Source organism: Streptopelia decaocto (genome assembly GCF_964273445.1).
Source record: "Streptopelia decaocto genome assembly, chromosome: 11".
In the NCBI taxonomy this organism is placed as follows: domain Eukaryota; kingdom Metazoa; phylum Chordata; class Aves; order Columbiformes; family Columbidae; genus Streptopelia; species Streptopelia decaocto.
This window is the reverse complement of record NC_138666.1, coordinates 11,241,839-11,258,915: the sequence shown is the minus strand read 5'-3', so window position 1 is coordinate 11,258,915 and position 17,077 is coordinate 11,241,839. Positions and strand designations below refer to the sequence as shown.

General features: G+C 58.5%; 2 protein-coding genes across 3 annotated transcripts in view; one reads left to right on the top strand and one right to left on the bottom strand.

The window, feature by feature from the left end:
* COG4 (component of oligomeric golgi complex 4) overlaps positions 1 to 17,077 on the top strand; it is a 371,279-nt gene that overhangs the window by 179,099 nt on the left and 175,103 nt on the right. The window lies entirely within an intron of this gene.
* Positions 787 to 14,073, bottom strand: FA2H (fatty acid 2-hydroxylase). 2 transcript variants are annotated; one of them, XM_082062781.1, is made up of 7 exons: positions 13,758 to 14,073; positions 7,263 to 7,358; positions 4,973 to 5,115; positions 4,758 to 4,864; positions 3,332 to 3,504; positions 2,614 to 2,866; positions 787 to 1,620 (listed from the first exon to the last, which is right to left on the bottom strand). In XM_082062781.1, exons 1-7 carry the CDS (start codon positions 14,016 to 14,018, stop codon positions 1,541 to 1,543), a joined length of 1,113 nt encoding a protein of 370 aa, XP_081918907.1. In that variant the 5' UTR covers positions 14,019 to 14,073; the 3' UTR covers positions 787 to 1,540. The 2 variants fall into 2 exon arrangements, with proteins under 2 accessions (XP_081918907.1, XP_081918908.1); XM_082062782.1 differs by having other exon boundaries at positions 4,973 to 5,079.

Sequence of the window (17,077 nt, the reverse complement as noted above, 5' to 3'; positions counted from 1 at the left end):
CCCCAGCAAGCGGAAGGGACATTGTGCAACGCGCCAGGGCTTCCCCTGTCACCCAGTCCCTGTTCCGCGAAGCTGCTCGGGGTGGTGGAGGAAGGGGCCAGGTGAGCCATGTCTCCCCATGCTGGGTTTTGCCTGTTGGAAGAAGTAATTGCCTGCGGGAAGTGAATTGGGAAGAAGGGGACAGGGTAGGCTGTGCCCCCCATACTGACATTTCAAGGATCCCAACCCCTTCTGCTGTGCTGCCGGCTGCAGTGAGGCTTGTCCAGGGCACAGTGACACTCTCAGCATCAGCTCAGCGCTGGGCAGCAGGACCCTCCAAAGCACACCCATCCCGCACAAAGGATGCTGGTCCTTTGGGACTTTCCATTCCCCCCTTCATCCCTGCAGCCCCAGGACCTGACAGCATCAAAAAAAGTGCTGGAAACTACGCTTGACCTCTGCCCGGAGCGCAGGAAGCTTTGCGGCTGGCGTCATCGGAGCGCCAGGCTGATTTTGGGAAGCACAGCGCAGCACATGATGCTGTTGCCCAACTTCGGAGAAGTGAGCGGTTACTCCAACCAGCTTCCGCTTGCTGAGTGCCTGGGGTCACACAGATTGGCTGCAGTTCCCTTCTACAAAGAGCATTTTCCCCACCACCACTGTGGTCAACAGCACAGCTTTCGTCAGCACGCGGAGCTGAGAAAAGTGACCGCAAGGTACGGCAGCACCGGGGCCATTGGAGCCCGGGAAGGGATGCGCCAAGGGTGGGAGGACATGGGAGCAGCCCCAAAGAATACGTTTGCCAGACCCTTTTTAAAAGTCTTTATTTTTCAAAATATACAGTTTATTTACAATTGTAGTGTCTACAGTTTTACATATAAATTTATTCCAAACCTTTAAATATCTGCAGTAAACATTAGGAAAAAAAAAATAAAATCACAGGATCAGCAAAAATGGCATCTTGTAGCAATTCTGTTCATTGGAGTTTGAGTTTCAAGTAGCCAATGTCTACAAGAAACATGAACCTGATAAATCTAGCAGAGAGATACAGGTGCACTGGTTAGAAAAAGGCAAAATCCAGACCTGCGGGATCCTCACCCCACAGGCTGCAGGTCAAGAAAGTCCCGTGCTGGGACTGGGGTGGGTACGGAAGCCCCTTGGCACGAGTTAGGTGATGGGGTTAACTGCAGTGTGTTGGGCACCCTGGGGAGGGGGCACCCCGGGAGGGCCAGGGGCTCGGGGGGCTCCAGCAAGGTGCTGGGGTAGAGGAGGGAGGGCAGCATCGGGCACTTCATCTCTTGGGCAGCAGACCTGCCCATGCATCCGTGACCTGGAGCAGGAGGGCAGCGAGGAAGGGGTGGGAGCCCCTCAGGGAGCCCCCCAACCTCCTCCTCCCCTTTTTCCCCGCATCCTCGCCCCCCTTGGCAGTGCCGCAGCTGAACAACAGTGCACCGGGGGGATGCTCCAGTGTGGGGCCACCACTGTGGCACAGTCCCCAGGACAGATGGCAGCCCCAGCCCAGGAGGGATGGAGCCGGCAGCTGCGAGTTGTGCTGGAGCCATCAGTCCTCTTTCTCAAAGGTCTCCTCGGGGATAAGCGTTCGGAAGGGGCGATCCCAGAAGCGGGTGCTGATGCCGAAGCCTGTGGGTAGAGGAGAGAGTGCTCAGCCCGTGGTGCCGCCGTCACCAGGATGCTGCTGCAGACAGGGCGCAGCTCACTCGATGTTAACTGAGCCAGTGCCACTGTTGACAAGAACGGCAGGGCTGGGAGCAGCCGGTACAAGGTGCATGTGGCCGGGATGGGATGTCACCCAGCTGGGTGCAACAGTGACAACAGCTGACAGTGGTGCCAGGGCCAGGTGGTTCCTTCAAGGAGACTGGTGAGGGAGGTGTGTCCATGTTTTGGGGAGGGAAGAAGGCAAGGTGCGGGTGAGGAGGGAGCAGAAGGAGCTGGCTGGGCCATGCCACCAGCCCCACTGATGATAGCTTATCTGGATGGGGTGTTTTCTCCTAGGAAACCGGGCAAAGGGCAGGTTGAGCAAGCACCAGGCTGGGGAAGGTGTGGGGTGGAGCCAGGGAAGCCCAGGGTGTCTCCTGCACCTGCCAATGCCTCCCAGGAGGAGGAGATGCTGTCCTGGGTGGGGACAGACACCCCCATCCCTGGGTGGCATTGGTGCCCGTCGGCGAGACAGACTGCTGCCTTCGTCCCTGTGCTGCTCTGGCTCCCCAAACTCAACCTGAGGGCTGAGAAATCATAGAATCACAGAATAGTTTGGGTTGGAAAGGACCTTCAAAGCTCATCCAGTGCCACCCCTGCCATGAGCAGGGACATCTGCACCAGGTCAGGTTGCTCAGAGCCCCGTCCAGCCTGGCCTGGGATGTCTCCAGGGATGCAGCATCCACCACCTCTCTGGGCAACCTGGGACAGGGTTTCACCACCCTCAGTGTAAAAAATTTCTTCCTTGTGTCTATCCATGGGCCTGCAGCACTTTGTACATCCCTTCCCAGTGACACAGCTCTTGGGCTTCCCCACCCCAAATCCCAAGTATTTCAGAGCATCAGCTGCAAACGTGCAGGCAAGCTGGGCTTTGACAGCCCTTGGCCCCACTAGCACACGTGGGAAAGGTGGTGTTACCTGATTTTTGGTGTTCAAAGTGATGCTTGACGTGATAAGCCTTCAGCCCATACAGGTAGGTGCCTTTCTTTGGTGAGCCGTAGTGGAGGTAATAGTGCATCATGTCATAGATGACATAGCCACAGAGCCCCCCGACGAACACTGAGAGCCCCAGCACCTTGGGCAGCAGGAGCTGCAGCAGGCCGTAGAAGAAGCCAATCACCAGTGAGGCCGGCACGGGAGGGAAGACGAGACGGGAGCTGTCGAAGGGAGACTGAAAGCAGAGAAGGATGGTGGGACAGGCAGCTCCCAGCTCACCCCATGTCCTCCAGCCCCCAGAACATCCCTGCCACTTGGGAAAAGCCAACTCCAAAGCAGCCTCCAGAAACCCTCCCCAAAAGATGTACCTAGCGAGAGCAGCCCCCTGCCCACACCAAGGTGGCCAGGTAGCTAGTGGCTTTGGCTGGCAGGTCCTGAGTGCCATAGGGACATTTCCTCCAGAGAAGCTAGAGGGAGCCCATGGCTTTTCAGGTCTTCCCCTCACCCAACCAGTGCTTGCAGGTTTAACTCCAGCTCCTCTGAGCCCGTCTTACAGCCCTCGCAGGTATTAGGTAAGGGCCTGGCTTGCGGTGAAGATGCCACAAGTCACGTCCAACATGCACAAACAGGCTCCGCCTGAGCAAAGGCCACCATTCCCGTAGCCTGGCGGGCGCCGGCGGAGGTGGGAGCTGCGACTCACCTTGTGATGCTGCCCATGCAGCAAGAAATGCAGCGTGATGAGATAGTAGTTACTAGCAGGTGGCTTCATGTGGAAGACAAAGCGATGGATGAGGTACTCGAGCAGGGACCACAGGAACATCCCCACGAGGAAGATGAAGGGGAAGAAGTATTTGTGGACAGGGATGGAGTACTCTACACAACAAGACGTGCAGCGGTCAGCAGGGCAGGTGCCACATGGGTGCTCTGATCCATCGCCATCCTCATCCTCCCTCTCACCTACCTCGGGCTTCTCCAGGGAGATACATTTTCCTCTGACTCCCACTAATTTACACTCTTTAGGGAAACAGTTGGCTTCTCGCTGCAGCAAGGAGCTGGCGAGGGGGGTCCCCTTCATCCCAGATGCCAATGTGGGCTTGGACCTGCACTCCAGGGACAGCCCTGTCCTTACAAAGCTGTTTCGCCCACCAGAAAAAGGCAGGACAGGCCTTATCTGCACAGGCAACACTTGTAACAGTTAAACAGTGTTGCTGGCATTGTTGTATTTTGGTTTTTTTTAAATTTATTTTTGAGACGAAGAATCAGTTTGTTGGGCACTTTCCCCCACAGAGCATTTTTCAGCCACCTCCTCCTTTCAGGACCAGCTGCCAGCCCTGCACCCTTGCTAGCAGAATTCGGATGCCGCCCAAAATCTGTTCATTTTTGGGAAAAAAGATAAATAAATAACCCTTTGGCAGCAAGGTGCTGAATGCCCCAAGGAGCAAGGGGGGTGGCGGTGCGGCGGGCGCTCCCCCCACAGCCGGGCACAGCTGGCACCGGGTGGCATCTTGCAAAAAAAATAGGGAGCCCAGAATAAATAAATAAATAAATAAATAAATAAAGCACAACAAAGAAGCCAGCCTGCCCTGGCCACGCTTGTTGTTCCCGGGGGAGCAGACAGTGGGAGATTCAAGGGCAGGCGCTTCGGGCAAACAAGCCCCGCACTGTGCGATGCTGGTGATGCTGAGAGCTGGGTTTGTTCACCCGGCATGCCGGCATTCAGCCATGGCCTGGGGTGGGTGTCAGCGGGGGGTGGCACGTACCGCAGCGCCGGTGTGGCTTGGTTTTTGGGGGTGGAGGGAAGGGAGGCAAGAGGGAGCAGGCTGCAGCCCGGGCCAGTGGGCTCTGTGCCTCTATCCATCCCCCCGGGGGGATCAAATCGCAGGATGAGAGAAGGGGATGGAGGTGGGCGAGCTCAGGCTTTACAGCAGGGCAGGCGGTTTTGTGCAGGGGACATGCTGGTGGCTGTGGGGACAGGGGCTCACCTGCTGCTCTTACATGCAGCTTGCATGCACAGAAGGAGGGATGGGGAAGGGATGCAGGGGTCTGCCCCTACCTGTGGCTGTCGTGCCCCTGGACACAGAGCCAGAGCAGCAAGCCCAGCCCAAATGCTTCGCCACCACACATACCTGTGGTGAAGGAGGAGAAGAGCCTGGTGTTGCCCTGGGCAAGGGAGGTGTAGCTGACCCAGCTGAGATACAGCACCACAGGAACCCACACCACGATCACCACGTACCTACGGGGTAGAGGGACAAGTCAGAGGGACTGTCACAGGGGGTGGTGAGCCATCCCCCCTCCCCATGGAGGCACCGGCCAGGCCACGGCACAGACCCCGGGGGCTCACCATGCTGTCTTGGAGAGGGACTCGAGGAAATCTGAGTGGAAGAGGCGGATGGGCCGATCCACGGGCTGGTGCACCCACTCGTCGTACTTCTCCCCCAGGTAGCCCACCTGCCACAGCAAGGGCTTCCGCCAGTCCACCAGGTCCTGGGGGAGCAGACAGCAGTTGTACCCCCACACCCAGCACGAAGCTGTGCTGCAGCACGGGATTTCAAGCTGCAAACCCCCTCCCATCCCCCAGGAGCAGCCACTTCTTGCTCCAAGCAGCCCTGAGCTCCCCACAAGCGCCAGTGTGGGGCAGACAAGCAGAGCCAGACACACATCAGCCCCTTCGACCCAGGAACACGGGGCTGGGCTCACTGCCATGCCACCAGGTACCTGCCTGTGGTTCAAGGTGAGGGCAACTGTACCAGGACCTGGCTCAGCATCAGGCCTTGATAACTGACGCTCTGTACCCCTCCGGGAGCTGCCAAGATTAGATAGCGAGCAGTGATACCCCACTTGCTAGCTGTGCCAGCGAACCGCTGGTAGGACACAGAGCCTGTCCCTGTGGCATTGCTCTGGCCAAGGGCTTTTCTCCTTGCAGAGAGGATATGCAGGATGGCTGCAGCCATTCAAGCCCTTTGGCAGTGAGGAACAAAGCAGAAAGGGATGGGGGAGCAGGATACAGGATGGGAATGCAAATGCCAGTCACTGCTCCAATGCATAGAACCATAGAATACTTTGGGTTGGAAGTGACCTCCAAAGCTCATCCAGTGCCACCCCTGCCATGAGCAGGGACATCTGCACCAGGTCAGGTTGCTCAGAGCCCCGTCCAGCCTGGCCTGGGATGTCTCCAGGGATGGGGCATCCACCACCTCTCTGGCCAACCTGGCACAGTGTTTCATCAACCTCATTGTAAACAATTTCTTCCTTCATATATGAATCTCCCCTCCTTTAGTTTAAAACCATCACCCCTTGTCCTACCGCAACAAGCCCTGTCCCTATCTTTCTTATCAGCCCCTTTTAAACACTGAAAGGCCGCAATAAGGTCTCCATAGAACCTTCTCTTCTCCAGACTGAATAACCTCAACTCTCAGCCTGTTCTCCCAGCAGAACTGTTCCAGCCTTGGATAATTTCTGAAGCCCTCAAATGCATGGCGGCACTCAGATGGCTGCAAGAGCAAGAAGGAACCCATGCAGGCATACATTTGCACAGGACAAAAATAGATAGACTGAACCAGCAGCACCATCTCTGCTGCTGCTCAGCATCCTCCGGCACGTCTTCTGCTGGCTTGGCCAGATCAGGTGGTTTTTCGGTCCCACCCTTACTCCAGGACAGAAATCCTGCTCACCTGGCCAAGCCCCAGTCTGGCAGCTCTGCACCGGCCATCCTGCATCGCACAGGCAACCCAGGGCCCAGGGCTGTGCTGCCGGTCATTTGGCATTGGGGGGTGTGTGTGTGGTGGGGGGCAGCTCAGCTTCGGGCATTTCAGGGCAAAAAACTGAGGTGGCCATGGGTATTTTTGGGGCTCTGCTGCAGGCAGGGCTGGATGTGATCACCCTTGTGAGGAAACAACCCCAGCCTGCAGCAAGTGCATGGGACAGGGATGGAATCACCCTCTGTTGGGGAGGTAGGGGAAAAGTTAAAGCAAAAAGACCACTTTGGGATGGCAGATTCCACTTTTAATGGCAATCAGCAGCAAAATATTAAGATGGGTGTGTGAAAGGTGTTCTCCAGCTCAAATAAAAAAAAGTCATTTTGCATGATAAAAGTATACTCAGCAATGAGCAGGGGCTGTGCAAGATGGTGCCACAAACAGCAGGAATGTCCAAAGGGACCTTGGGACGAATGCCCACTCCTGTGGCATGCTCAGATTGGAGCAGGCAGGGCAGGGAGCAGCCTGCGTGCATAGGGATTGCCCTGCTTGGGCTGGGGGACCCATTAGCGCTCATTACAAGTGCTCAGTCATGAAGAGAAATTGGAAAAAATAAACAAAGCGAGAAAGCAAGAAAATAAAACAAGCAAGTAAGGTGCGGCTTGGCAGGACATCCCTGCTCAAAGGGCACAGCCGCTGTCAGAGAAAGCCACCCCCGCCCCCGCTGCCGCCACAGGAGCCTGCCAGCGCGGCCGCACCTGGGCCATAAAGCATGAGCGATCTCAGCCGCGCTGGGAGAAAGGGCAGGAGCAGCCGGACCAGCTCCCTCCCAGCATCCCTCCCATCCCCGTCAGAGCTCTCGTGGGAAGGAGGAGATCCAGTCTCCTCTGGGACCCCTCTGGCAAACAGCGTTCTGGAGAAACCCCCAGGTCTTACCTTCTCCACATCCACTGTTTTACAGCGGGGATCCATTCGTGCTGGGGTCTGAGCTGCAGCATCCACCCCCTGCTCATCCACTGGCTCGGGCTGGATCTGAAAAGGGAAGGAAAACCCCCAGTGAAGCATCGATGGCAGATGCAGTTGGGGACAGTGGTGGGGTGGCAAGCTTGTGCTCGCCTGCTAAATAAATAAATAAGGGGAAAAAAAAATCTAATGAATTTAAGTCAGTCAGTTCCTGCAGAGCAGGTTCCTGAGGGATGCGGCTGCTGCCGAGCTGGGCTGCCCTTTGAACCGCGCACTGAGCATCTCACACTCCCATCTTTTTGGAAACCTCCCCCCAAGCCGGCTTTTCAGGCCACCCCACCACGCTGCTGGGAGGGCACTGGGTGCTGGGTCTTGGGCGCTGCAGAGCAGAGGCTCCAGGGCCCTTGGCCAGCGATAGCCTTGCAAACGGGCAGTGCCGCAGCCTGGTGAGCACCAGCCTGAGCCAGTCCCGCCGCAAGCAAAGCCGGGAGCATCGCCGGGCAGTGCCCACAACCAGGCTCCCGCCTCCCCACCCCGCTGCTCTCCAGCAAAAGCCCAGCTCAGCATTTTGGTCCCCAAGGAAGACAGGCTGCTGGAGCCGGGGAGTGTGGCATGGCCGGTGCCACCACCCTGGCTCCAGGCGCGGGGGAAGAAATGCAGCAAGAACTTGTGCTGGGGAAAAGGACAAAGCACCCTTCACAGGGCAATGCTGGGATGGGCACCTTCAGTGCAAGGTGGGGTGGGGGGTTGGTTTTGGCTAGAGAGGGCACACTGGGGTTCAGGGGGTGTGCTGGTGCAGCGGGATAAAGCGCAGGCTGTGATCCTGCTTCCAGGTCTAGCTGAAAAACAGGAGAAACCTGCCTTGTCTGATGCTTGGAAGCAAACGCACCACCGGCTGCCAGCACCGGCCTCCTCCCCATGGCCCTGCCTCTGGTGGGGGGCTTGGTGAGGCCACAGTGTGTCCATGCAAGCCTCAGTCCGGCCATACCCTGCAGCAGCCCAGCAGCTCCCCAGGCATGACACGCCAAACATGCCTTTTCTCCCACTTTGTCACCTGGAGTTACCCATTAACCCAGCAGCCCTGGCACAGCAAGGCCCGCCAGGTTTCCCAGCTGTGTCCCAGGCAGTGAGGGAGGGTTTTCTCCTGGCAAACAGGGCTCCTTGATGGATGCTTGACCCACTGCTCCAAGAGGGATGCGATTCCCTCAAGGGATGTTGCATCCCTGTTGGGAACAAACTCTTCTCCAGTGCTGTGGGAGGAGCTGGGATGCACGAGGACCAGTGTCACCTCCTTGGGTGGACAGGACTTTACTCCATTGGTGACGCCAAGGCAGAGCTGGGTGCTGTTTGACAACAGCAGACACTCCTTGCTTGACGGGCTCCCACCCCCTTTCTAATAATAACTGGATTTCAAACCTCATCCCATTGGTATGAGAGCTGCAGTACCAGCCCTGAGGCAGCCCCTCGCCCCAGGGGGAGCGGGCAGGGCTGGGGGTATTTCCAGCCAGATTGGACTTCAGCAGGAAGCAGTTTCACTGCAGGCAGAGCACCGGTGTGAGCTGATGCCCTGGGCCACCACACCTCCCTCTGCACCAGTCCTCACCGCTATTTTGACAGGATGAGAGAGCTGGGGTTGTTCAGCTGGAGAAGAGAAGGTTCCAGGAAGACCTTATTGTGGCCTTTCAGTGCTTAAAAGAGGCCGATAAGAAAGATGGGGACAGACTTTTTAGCAGGGCCTGTTGTGACAGGACAAGGGGTGATGGTTTTAAACTAAAAGGAGGGGAGATTCAGGCTAGATGTGCAGAAGAAATTAATTACACTGAGGGTGGAGAAACTCTGTCCCAGGTTGCCCAGAGAGGTGGTGGATGCCCCATCCCTGGAGACATCCCAGGCCAGGCTGGACGGGGCTCTGAGCAACCTGATCTGGTGAAGATGTCCCTGCTCATGGCAGGGGGGGCACTGGGGGAGCTTGGAAGGTCCCTTCCAACACAAACCATTCTGCGATCATATGATTTTCAACACTCCACACTCTGTCCTTCAGCCAGACATCCTGAAACCCTGGGGAAGGTGGGATGCCTTGAAATCCAGCTGAGGATGGTCAAGTTATGGTTTTGCCTCCTCCCCACGGGTGTTTTGGAAAAAAATCTGGCTTTAAGCAATAGAGGCAGCTTCTCTGTCCCCTGAGCCTGTACTCTTCCACCTCAACACTTGCACCACAGCCTCGCCGGCAGCAGGAAGGATGCTTAAGAAAGCCGGGCTGATGCAATCATCTGTCACTTCTCATCCCCTTTCCAAAAATGCCCACATGCCTCCAACTGCCCTACCCATGGATGCCCAAGCACCACATCACAGTTGGAGCCTTTCCCATCCTCCCAGCTCAGGGAGGCAGATGGGGGCTCAGACCCTGCCTCACTGGCAGCACCCGGGCTGGGGAGGATGGGTGTCACCAGAGAGATGCCATCACTCTGCGTGCTACGACAGCTCCCTTCCAGCACCCAGCCTCACCTGAGTCACCTCCTCATCCTCCTCGGCCAGGGAGGAGGAGGAAGGCTCTCCTCTTGTTCACTCTGGGGCAAAGGGGTGAACTGAAAGGGCCTGCAGCCATGGCGCAACTGGGGTGCAAGCCATGTCTGCATGCCCTGGCTCGCTCCCTGGAGCGGTGGCACACTCCTGCCTGCCCGGAGCACACAGAGACCCCAAGGGACTGAGCCCCACCAGCACCCGGACCAGCGCTGGGGCTTCTGCCCGTCCTCTTCAAAATAAAAAGGTGGGTTTGAAAATAAAAAGGTGAGTTTGAAGGAGGCTGAGGGGTCTTTGCGAGCACTGGGCTCTGCCTGTTGCCTGTGGGTGATGCTGAGGCATCCAAGTCGTCCCCAGGCAAACAGGTCCTGCAGAGAAGGGTGCACAAGAGGCCTGATGTAATGAAGGGAAAGTTAACGCCTACAAAGTGACACCTTCCCACAGCACCACCCTGGCAAGCGGCAGCTCTGGTGAGGTGTCAGCTCTCCCGTCACGAAGCAACGGGACCAAACACCCACGGCACGGCGTGATGTGGTGACCAGGTAACCCAGTATCTGCCTCCGAGCACCCTACGCCCTGTGCGGGTCAGGCAGGGCTGTGGGGAGCTCAGCACTGGTGCTGTGCCAGCTACACCACCCTGATGCTGTCCCGCTTCAGAGCTCAGGGTGATAAAAGAAAGAAAAAACCAGCTGCGACAGGAGCAGGTACAGCAGGAGGGACAGTCCAGCACAGGGTCCAATGTGCCAGAACAGAGGCAAGAAAAGCTGGAAAGGTCCCTCTGGCCTGAGCAGGGGGATGCTGCCCACAGACAGTTGCTCCACCAGCAGCCCAGACCCGGTTTTTCCACCTGTTCCCATTTTCCCAGTGAGTCAAACCCCGCAGGAGCCCTGCTGTGCCGCAGCATCGTGCTGGAGCCTCCAGCACCTTCACTAAGCTCCAAAACAGCTTGAATTGCTGATGTCCACACAGGATAAGCTGTGCTGGCAATGCAGGCTCAGGCATGTAGCAAGAGGACACCCCACAAGACGCAGGGAGCCCCAGCAAGGTCCCCTCCCATGCTGGCATGATCCCAGCATCACCATCCCACCAGCACCACCATCCCTGGGCAGCAGCCGGCAGAGCCCCACAGGGCTGCGTCTCAGCCCATTAAACACTGGGTGCAGCAGGACTATTAAAAAGAGCTTGAAGGTAACTTGTCCCAATGGTAACAATAATAAAACCACTTCTTGTTACAACGCCTCCAAATAACGCACGAGCGCCCACATTCAAAGGAGCTCAGGCTGGGATAGAGAGCCAGGGCAAGCCCAACATGCAGTAATGCTGGCAAGAGGAAGGGGAGGACACCAACCCAAGAGGGATGGGGGATTTACTGTGACTCATGGCCACGTCACTCATGCCAAAGAGGCTGTGATGAAAGTCTCTCATTGCTTAAAAAGGTGAGGTAATTAGATGATCCAGTTTCCCTCTAGCAGGGCTCTTAAAAATCCACTGTCTAGTTTGGGTAATTATTGCTTCTCACTTTGATCTCCCCTATGCATTCTCTTTGCACTGATAAAAGGTTTGGGGGTTAATTTGTCCTTAGCCAAACAGAGCTGGGTGACACAGAAGAGGGACCTGTGGTTGAAGGAGGGAGCCAAGCTCCTGAGGGCTGTGGGAAGGGGCACAGAGACATGCCAGCGGGGTGTACGCTGGCTCTCATCTTCCTCTTCACCCTTCCTGCATTAATGCATTTTTCTCTCACTTTCCAAAACCCTCGAAGTCCCTGGGTGTAAGCATGGAGGATGCTGATGCCTGAGGGAACGCAGGCTCCTGCATCCCTGAGCGCAGGGATGGCGCAGCCCTGGGACCTCTGACGAGTGAGAAGAGGCACCAGCAAAGCTGTGGGGTTCCAAACACAGACCGGGCCCATGCAACATCTCCTTCAAATTGCTGCTTAGGGTACGTCTGCCCGAAAGCAGCCAAAGCAAGAACGCAAGCGCCACTGAGGGTATTTGCTCTCCCTGTCTCCCTCCAAAGGGGATTTTTGGGGGGTGGCAAGACCAGCAGAACAGCTCACACATCACGCGTGCGCTGGACGCAGCGCGGCCAGCCCGGCTGCGCAGCAGTCAGCTTTTTTCCCTCCCCCTCATGTTACAACCCCGGATGGTTTATCTAGTGCCAGGTAGTGTCTGATCTCCCTGCGTTATCACGCCATGTATTTGCATTGGGATGGTGGCAATTCCCCTCAGCGTGGGCTGCGGCACGAGAACTCGTTTGTCCGGTACCTTCCTTTGCCCCAGCCCGTCGGGCTCGTCACGCCTGTGAGGAGGCGGCAGCAATAAGTGTCCCAACAGAGGAGGTGCCATCGCTGGGATCTGGAGAAAGAGCAGGCATTGCACCCAGGCTGAACAAAGCCTCGTCTGTGGTGCCGCCGCTGATCGGGGCTGAGCCTGCGCCACGGGGACAGAACCAGCGAGAGCAAACAACCAGCCCAGGGGAACCGACCAGTCACTGACCCTGCTGGGATGTGCAGTGGGGAAAAGCAGTCACTGGGCTGTCAAAGGGGGCTGGGCCAGACCTGCTGCTCAGGAATCCTGCCCGCGGTGTGCTGGTGAGGGCTGGTAATGGGGCGGCAGCGCCTGGTGCCGCACTGCCTCCTGGAAGTGCACCTGGCGGCACTGGCACTTCCTGGGGTGTTTTCCTGGGAGCACGGGGCTGGTGTGGTGACGGCACCGAGTCACAGTCACCTTCACCCCACGCTCAGACAGTTCGGGAGGTGGCTGGGCTCCTTCCCCAGCAGTGGCTGCGCATCGCCGGCAAGCCCTGGCGCCCAGCGCCCTAGCCAAGCACTGGAAGTGCCAGGAATGGTGCCCTGACCCATCACCAACCCTGTGCCACATGGCCCTGCTAAAACTGACACTGAGCTGCATGTCCCCATCTCCCACACCCCTCCAAAGACCCCAACACCTCCTCACTGCACTAGCATGCCAGGGCCACCCATCAGCCCTGCCTCCCAGCATGGCCAGGGCAGGATGTGACCATGGGGTGGGACCCTACAGATACCAGGCTCTGTGCACCTGGCACATGGTCCATCTCAGGCTCTGAGAAGCCTGGACCCTATGTGTTTCATGATCCTCTGCACCTCAGGCCCCACAGACCTGAGCCACATAGAGACTGACAGCCTCACAAAGCTCCCCAGAGCCAGCATGCCCCACATGTGTGGGACCTTCACACCCTGTACAGCACAGGCACCACCCATGCAGGACCCTGGGAGCCTCCAACACCCCCTGCCCCACACACCCCGCACCCACAGCCTGGACCCCGAACATCCTGCGCCACTCAGACCCAACACACACCACATCCCATACAGCTCAGACTCGGACCTGGGTGCCCTATACATCCTATATGCCACATGTGCCCCAAAGACTCCATGCCCCATACACCCCAAACCCTATACAGCCTCTGTATGCCCTATGTGGCTTGGAGCCTGGACCTGGGGTGCCCTATGGACCCCACAGGGCTTGGACCCTGCACAGCCCAGACCCAGGGTACCCTATAGACCCTGTATGGCTCAGATCCTGTGCAGCCTGAAGTCAGGGTGCCCTATAGACCCCATATGGCTCAGATCCTGCACAGCCTAGATCTGGAGTGCCATATAGACCTTGTACAGTTCAAACCCTGTGCACCCTGGACTTGGGGTGCTCTACAGACCCCACACTGCCCAGATCACACACAGCCTGGAACTGGGGCACTCTGCAGACCCTTTACATCCCAGACATGGGTCAATTCAGACTTGAGGCACCATATAGACTCCATACATCCTGAACACCCCGGACCTAAAGCACCCTATTAAACTCCGTACATCCCAGCCGCAGGACACCCCGGACTTGGAGCACCCTATAGAGACTCTGTACATCCCAGACCCGGCGCAGCCCCACAGACCCCGCACAGCCCGACCCCCGGCGGTACCTGCTCCTCGCCGGGCTCCATCTCCCCCACGTAGTACTGCTCCAGCCAGCGGCGGGCATTAGCCGAGTGCCGGTGGGGCGGCCCGTCCAGCGCAGCGCTCACGTCGGTACCCGCCCGTCGCCGGAGCAGCTGCTCGCCGCCCGGGTGCAGCCGCACGAAGCCGCTCAGGTCGTAGAGGCGGCGGCGGCAGCGGACCAGGCAGGCGCCCTCCGCGCAGCGCGCCCGCACCTCGGCGGCGCTGAAGGAGCGCGGAGCCGCCATGGCCACGGCCCAACTGCCCGTCCCGCTGCCCGCGGCCGCCGCGCTCTGCCCGCACCTGCTCATCTGCATACATGCATATGCCGCCCGACACGCCCTCCTGGCCACGCCCCCTCGCTACCCATTGGAGCGCCCCGGATGGGGGGCGGGGCTTGGGTGGGGGAGGCTCCTCCCCGCGGCAGGTGCTCTACTCGGGTGGGGGGCACGGGGCACCCACAGGTGGGTTATGGAGGAGTAAGGGGCACCCACAGAGGGTGGTGGAAGGAGTGGGGGCAAAGGCGGGGCGTGAATGGGGGCACGGGGCTCCCATGGGTGGGTTATGGAGTAGCAGGGGGCACCCACGGGTGGGTGATGGGGGCAGTCGTGGCAAAGGTGGGGGGAGAAGGGGCAAGATGGGACACCCCAGGGGGGATGGAGCAACAAAGGGTGCCCACGAGTGGGCGATGGAGGAATAAGAGGCACCCATGGGTGGGTGATGGAGCATTCTGGGAGGAGGGGATTGGGTACCCCAGGGAGGGGAGAGGGGCACATGGGCACACTCGAGGTGTGGGGCAAGGGAGGGGTGTCTGAACAACCCTGTATGGGTTTTGGGGGGGCCCTGGGGCACCCTGAGGTGGGGGACTGGAGTATGGACATCCCTGGGAGAGGGATGGGGCGTGTGGGGGCATCCAGAGGGAGCGTGGATTTGGGGAGGTTGGGAGGCATCTCAGGGGTGTAGTTGGGTGGTATAGAGCAACCCCAGGGAGTTATGGCAGGTACAGGGCACCCTCAGGTGTATCACCCTTCCATGGTGGCCAAAGCAGAGGGAACCCCAGTCCCTGCTCAGAAACCCCCCAGGAGAGTGGGACTCACTCCTGGGGCTGCCCTGACCCAGCGTTACTTGCTATGAGGCACTATGTACCCTCTGGTTGTTTGCAGATTTATTTCAATATTTAATTAAATTTCACACACGTAATTAGCCTGGGCAGGCAGCCCTGCAGCAGGGGCAGGGCCAAGCAGCCTCAAACCCCCAGAAAATCACAGACAAATAAATCACAGAGGATGACAAGAAAGGAGCTTTTCTCCCCATTTTTTTGAAAGTTTCCCTCCAAGCAGCCGCTGGGATCAGGAGGTGGGTCATGCTTTGGGGTGACACCTTGGATCACAGGGGACAGCCACATGCTGGCAAATTTCAGCATCACCGGCCACACCAGGCTGCAGACAGTGATTAGGGTGGGGCTCGCTGGCCCAGGAATGGGGAGCCCCCCGGGTTTGGGGTGCTGCGGGGCTCCAGCAGGCACAGCTGGGCGTTAAGAGAGGCCTTTAATCAAGACAGATGCCAAACCCAGCGTCAGCTCCACTGCCCTGACCGGCTCCCAGCATTGCCCTGCCAGCAGCCTGGGGGAAAATGTCCCTTTTTAGGGGGCAACAGGTTAATTTTACACTCCAGTGGGACCAGCAGAATTTGGGGGGGCACATCCCTAGCCGGGGCTGCCACAGTGCATCCTTGGTGCTTCTGCAGATGGGGTCCCACAGAGGGGGTTTTGGGGTGGGGGGTCATAAACATCTCAGGCGCAGGAGCCTCAAGAGGTTGTTAGGAGCCCATGAAAGAGGTGCTGAGGGGTGGGACAACCCACTTTCCTGGGGGGCTTTCCCGACACCCTCCACAGCTGGTAGCGGCCCTGGTCCCGGGTGGGAGCTCAGCCCCCACAGCTCTCTGGCACAGTGGGTGGCTCCAGGTGGGGATCAAGGTTTTTTGGGTGGGGAGAGGATAGAGGTGGATCCGGGGTGCTCAGACGGAGACCGCTGCACCCACATCCCAAACAGGGTGGGGTGCTGGGGGAGGCAGAGGGGTCCCCCGGCTGTGACCCCACCATGCTGTCCCCACTGGCTGTGCCGCCCTGGCTGGTCTGGCCAGTGATCTGGGTCTGGGACGTCCTTCATGGCCCAACCCTGCCACAGCATCCCGTGGTAGTGCTGGGAGCAGTGTCCCCGGCGCTTCCCAGTCCGTCCCGGCCTCTCCCCACAGCCACAGGGGCCGGCGAAACCCGGGAAAGGCATTTCCTTCCCTTCCCTTCCCACCCACACCCAACCGGTGCTCGCGGGCAAGGAGGGTGAGGGAGGACAGGCCGGATGCCATGGTGATGGCCCAGGACACAGGGGGATGCGCTGCTCGGCTGAGTTTCGGGGTGTGCATGTCCTTTGGGCACCGCATGCTGCAAAGGGCAGGCTGGGGTCTCACCCGTGGTCCCAGCTCAGGGCAGGGACAGGTCCAGCCTTTGCGAGCCTGGGGTTCCCAGCACAGCACAGGTTGCACCAGTGGGTCTCACCGTCCCCTCCTGAATGCAGGGGAGTTGATGTCCCAGCTCGGCTGCAGCAGGGCTCAGGGACATCGGTGAGCCCATTGTGAGCTGACACCTCATCTCCTCTCATTACAGGGTGTCCTGGGCTGCATAGTGGGGCTCTGTCCCCCACGCAAGGGACAGGGGTGTCCCCAGGGTGGACAAGCCACCCTTCAGCTCTGCAGTGAGGATGGGGGAGCAGGGATGCACCGAGTGCTGGTGGCAGTGGGAGAGGGATGGTGCTGGGAACCGAACTGCCCAGCAGACACTGCCGTAACCGTAGCCATTGGCAAAGCTCTCTACAGCCAATTTGGTATATGTCCCCTGTTGCCCCTGTGCCCTCCACTGTCCCTGTGCTGTGCCAGCCCCCAGGGCGAGCGGCACTGGGGAGTGGAGCCAGCTGATGATCAGCTTGGCTGAAACCAGAGCAGTCAAGTGATTTTGGCTCATCAGTTCCTGAACTGGTTTACCCACCAGACAGACGGGCAGATGCTGGGGACGGCGCGAGGGAGACGGCAGGAATGCGCCGCTGGGCTTTGGGCAGGATTGGGCCCCGCAGCACTGGCACAGGCTGACGCTGGGTTAATATGGGGGTGTGGATGCAGCGGAGGAGTTGATACAGACACCGCAAGGAGCAGCATCCACGAGGAAAAATTTTCCTTGGCACCTTTGCTGATATCTTTATCCCTCATATCTCTGCCAAACTTTGATCATTAGGAATTAAACTTCCTTCTCCACATA

Excerpts from the sequence above, each read along its gene's own strand:
- FA2H (XM_082062781.1), bottom strand. The coding sequence starts at position 14,018 with ATGGCGGCTCCGCGCTCCTTCAGCGCCGCCGAGGTGCGGGCGCGCTGC. Across the intron at positions 4,865-4,972 it reads TCCCTCTCCAAGACAGCATG|GTACGTGGTGATCGTGGTGT; the intron begins GTGAGCCCCCGG and ends TCTACCCCGTAG. Across the intron at positions 1,621-2,613 it reads CTTTGAACACCAAAAATCAG|GCTTCGGCATCAGCACCCGC; the intron begins GTAACACCACCT and ends CTCTACCCACAG.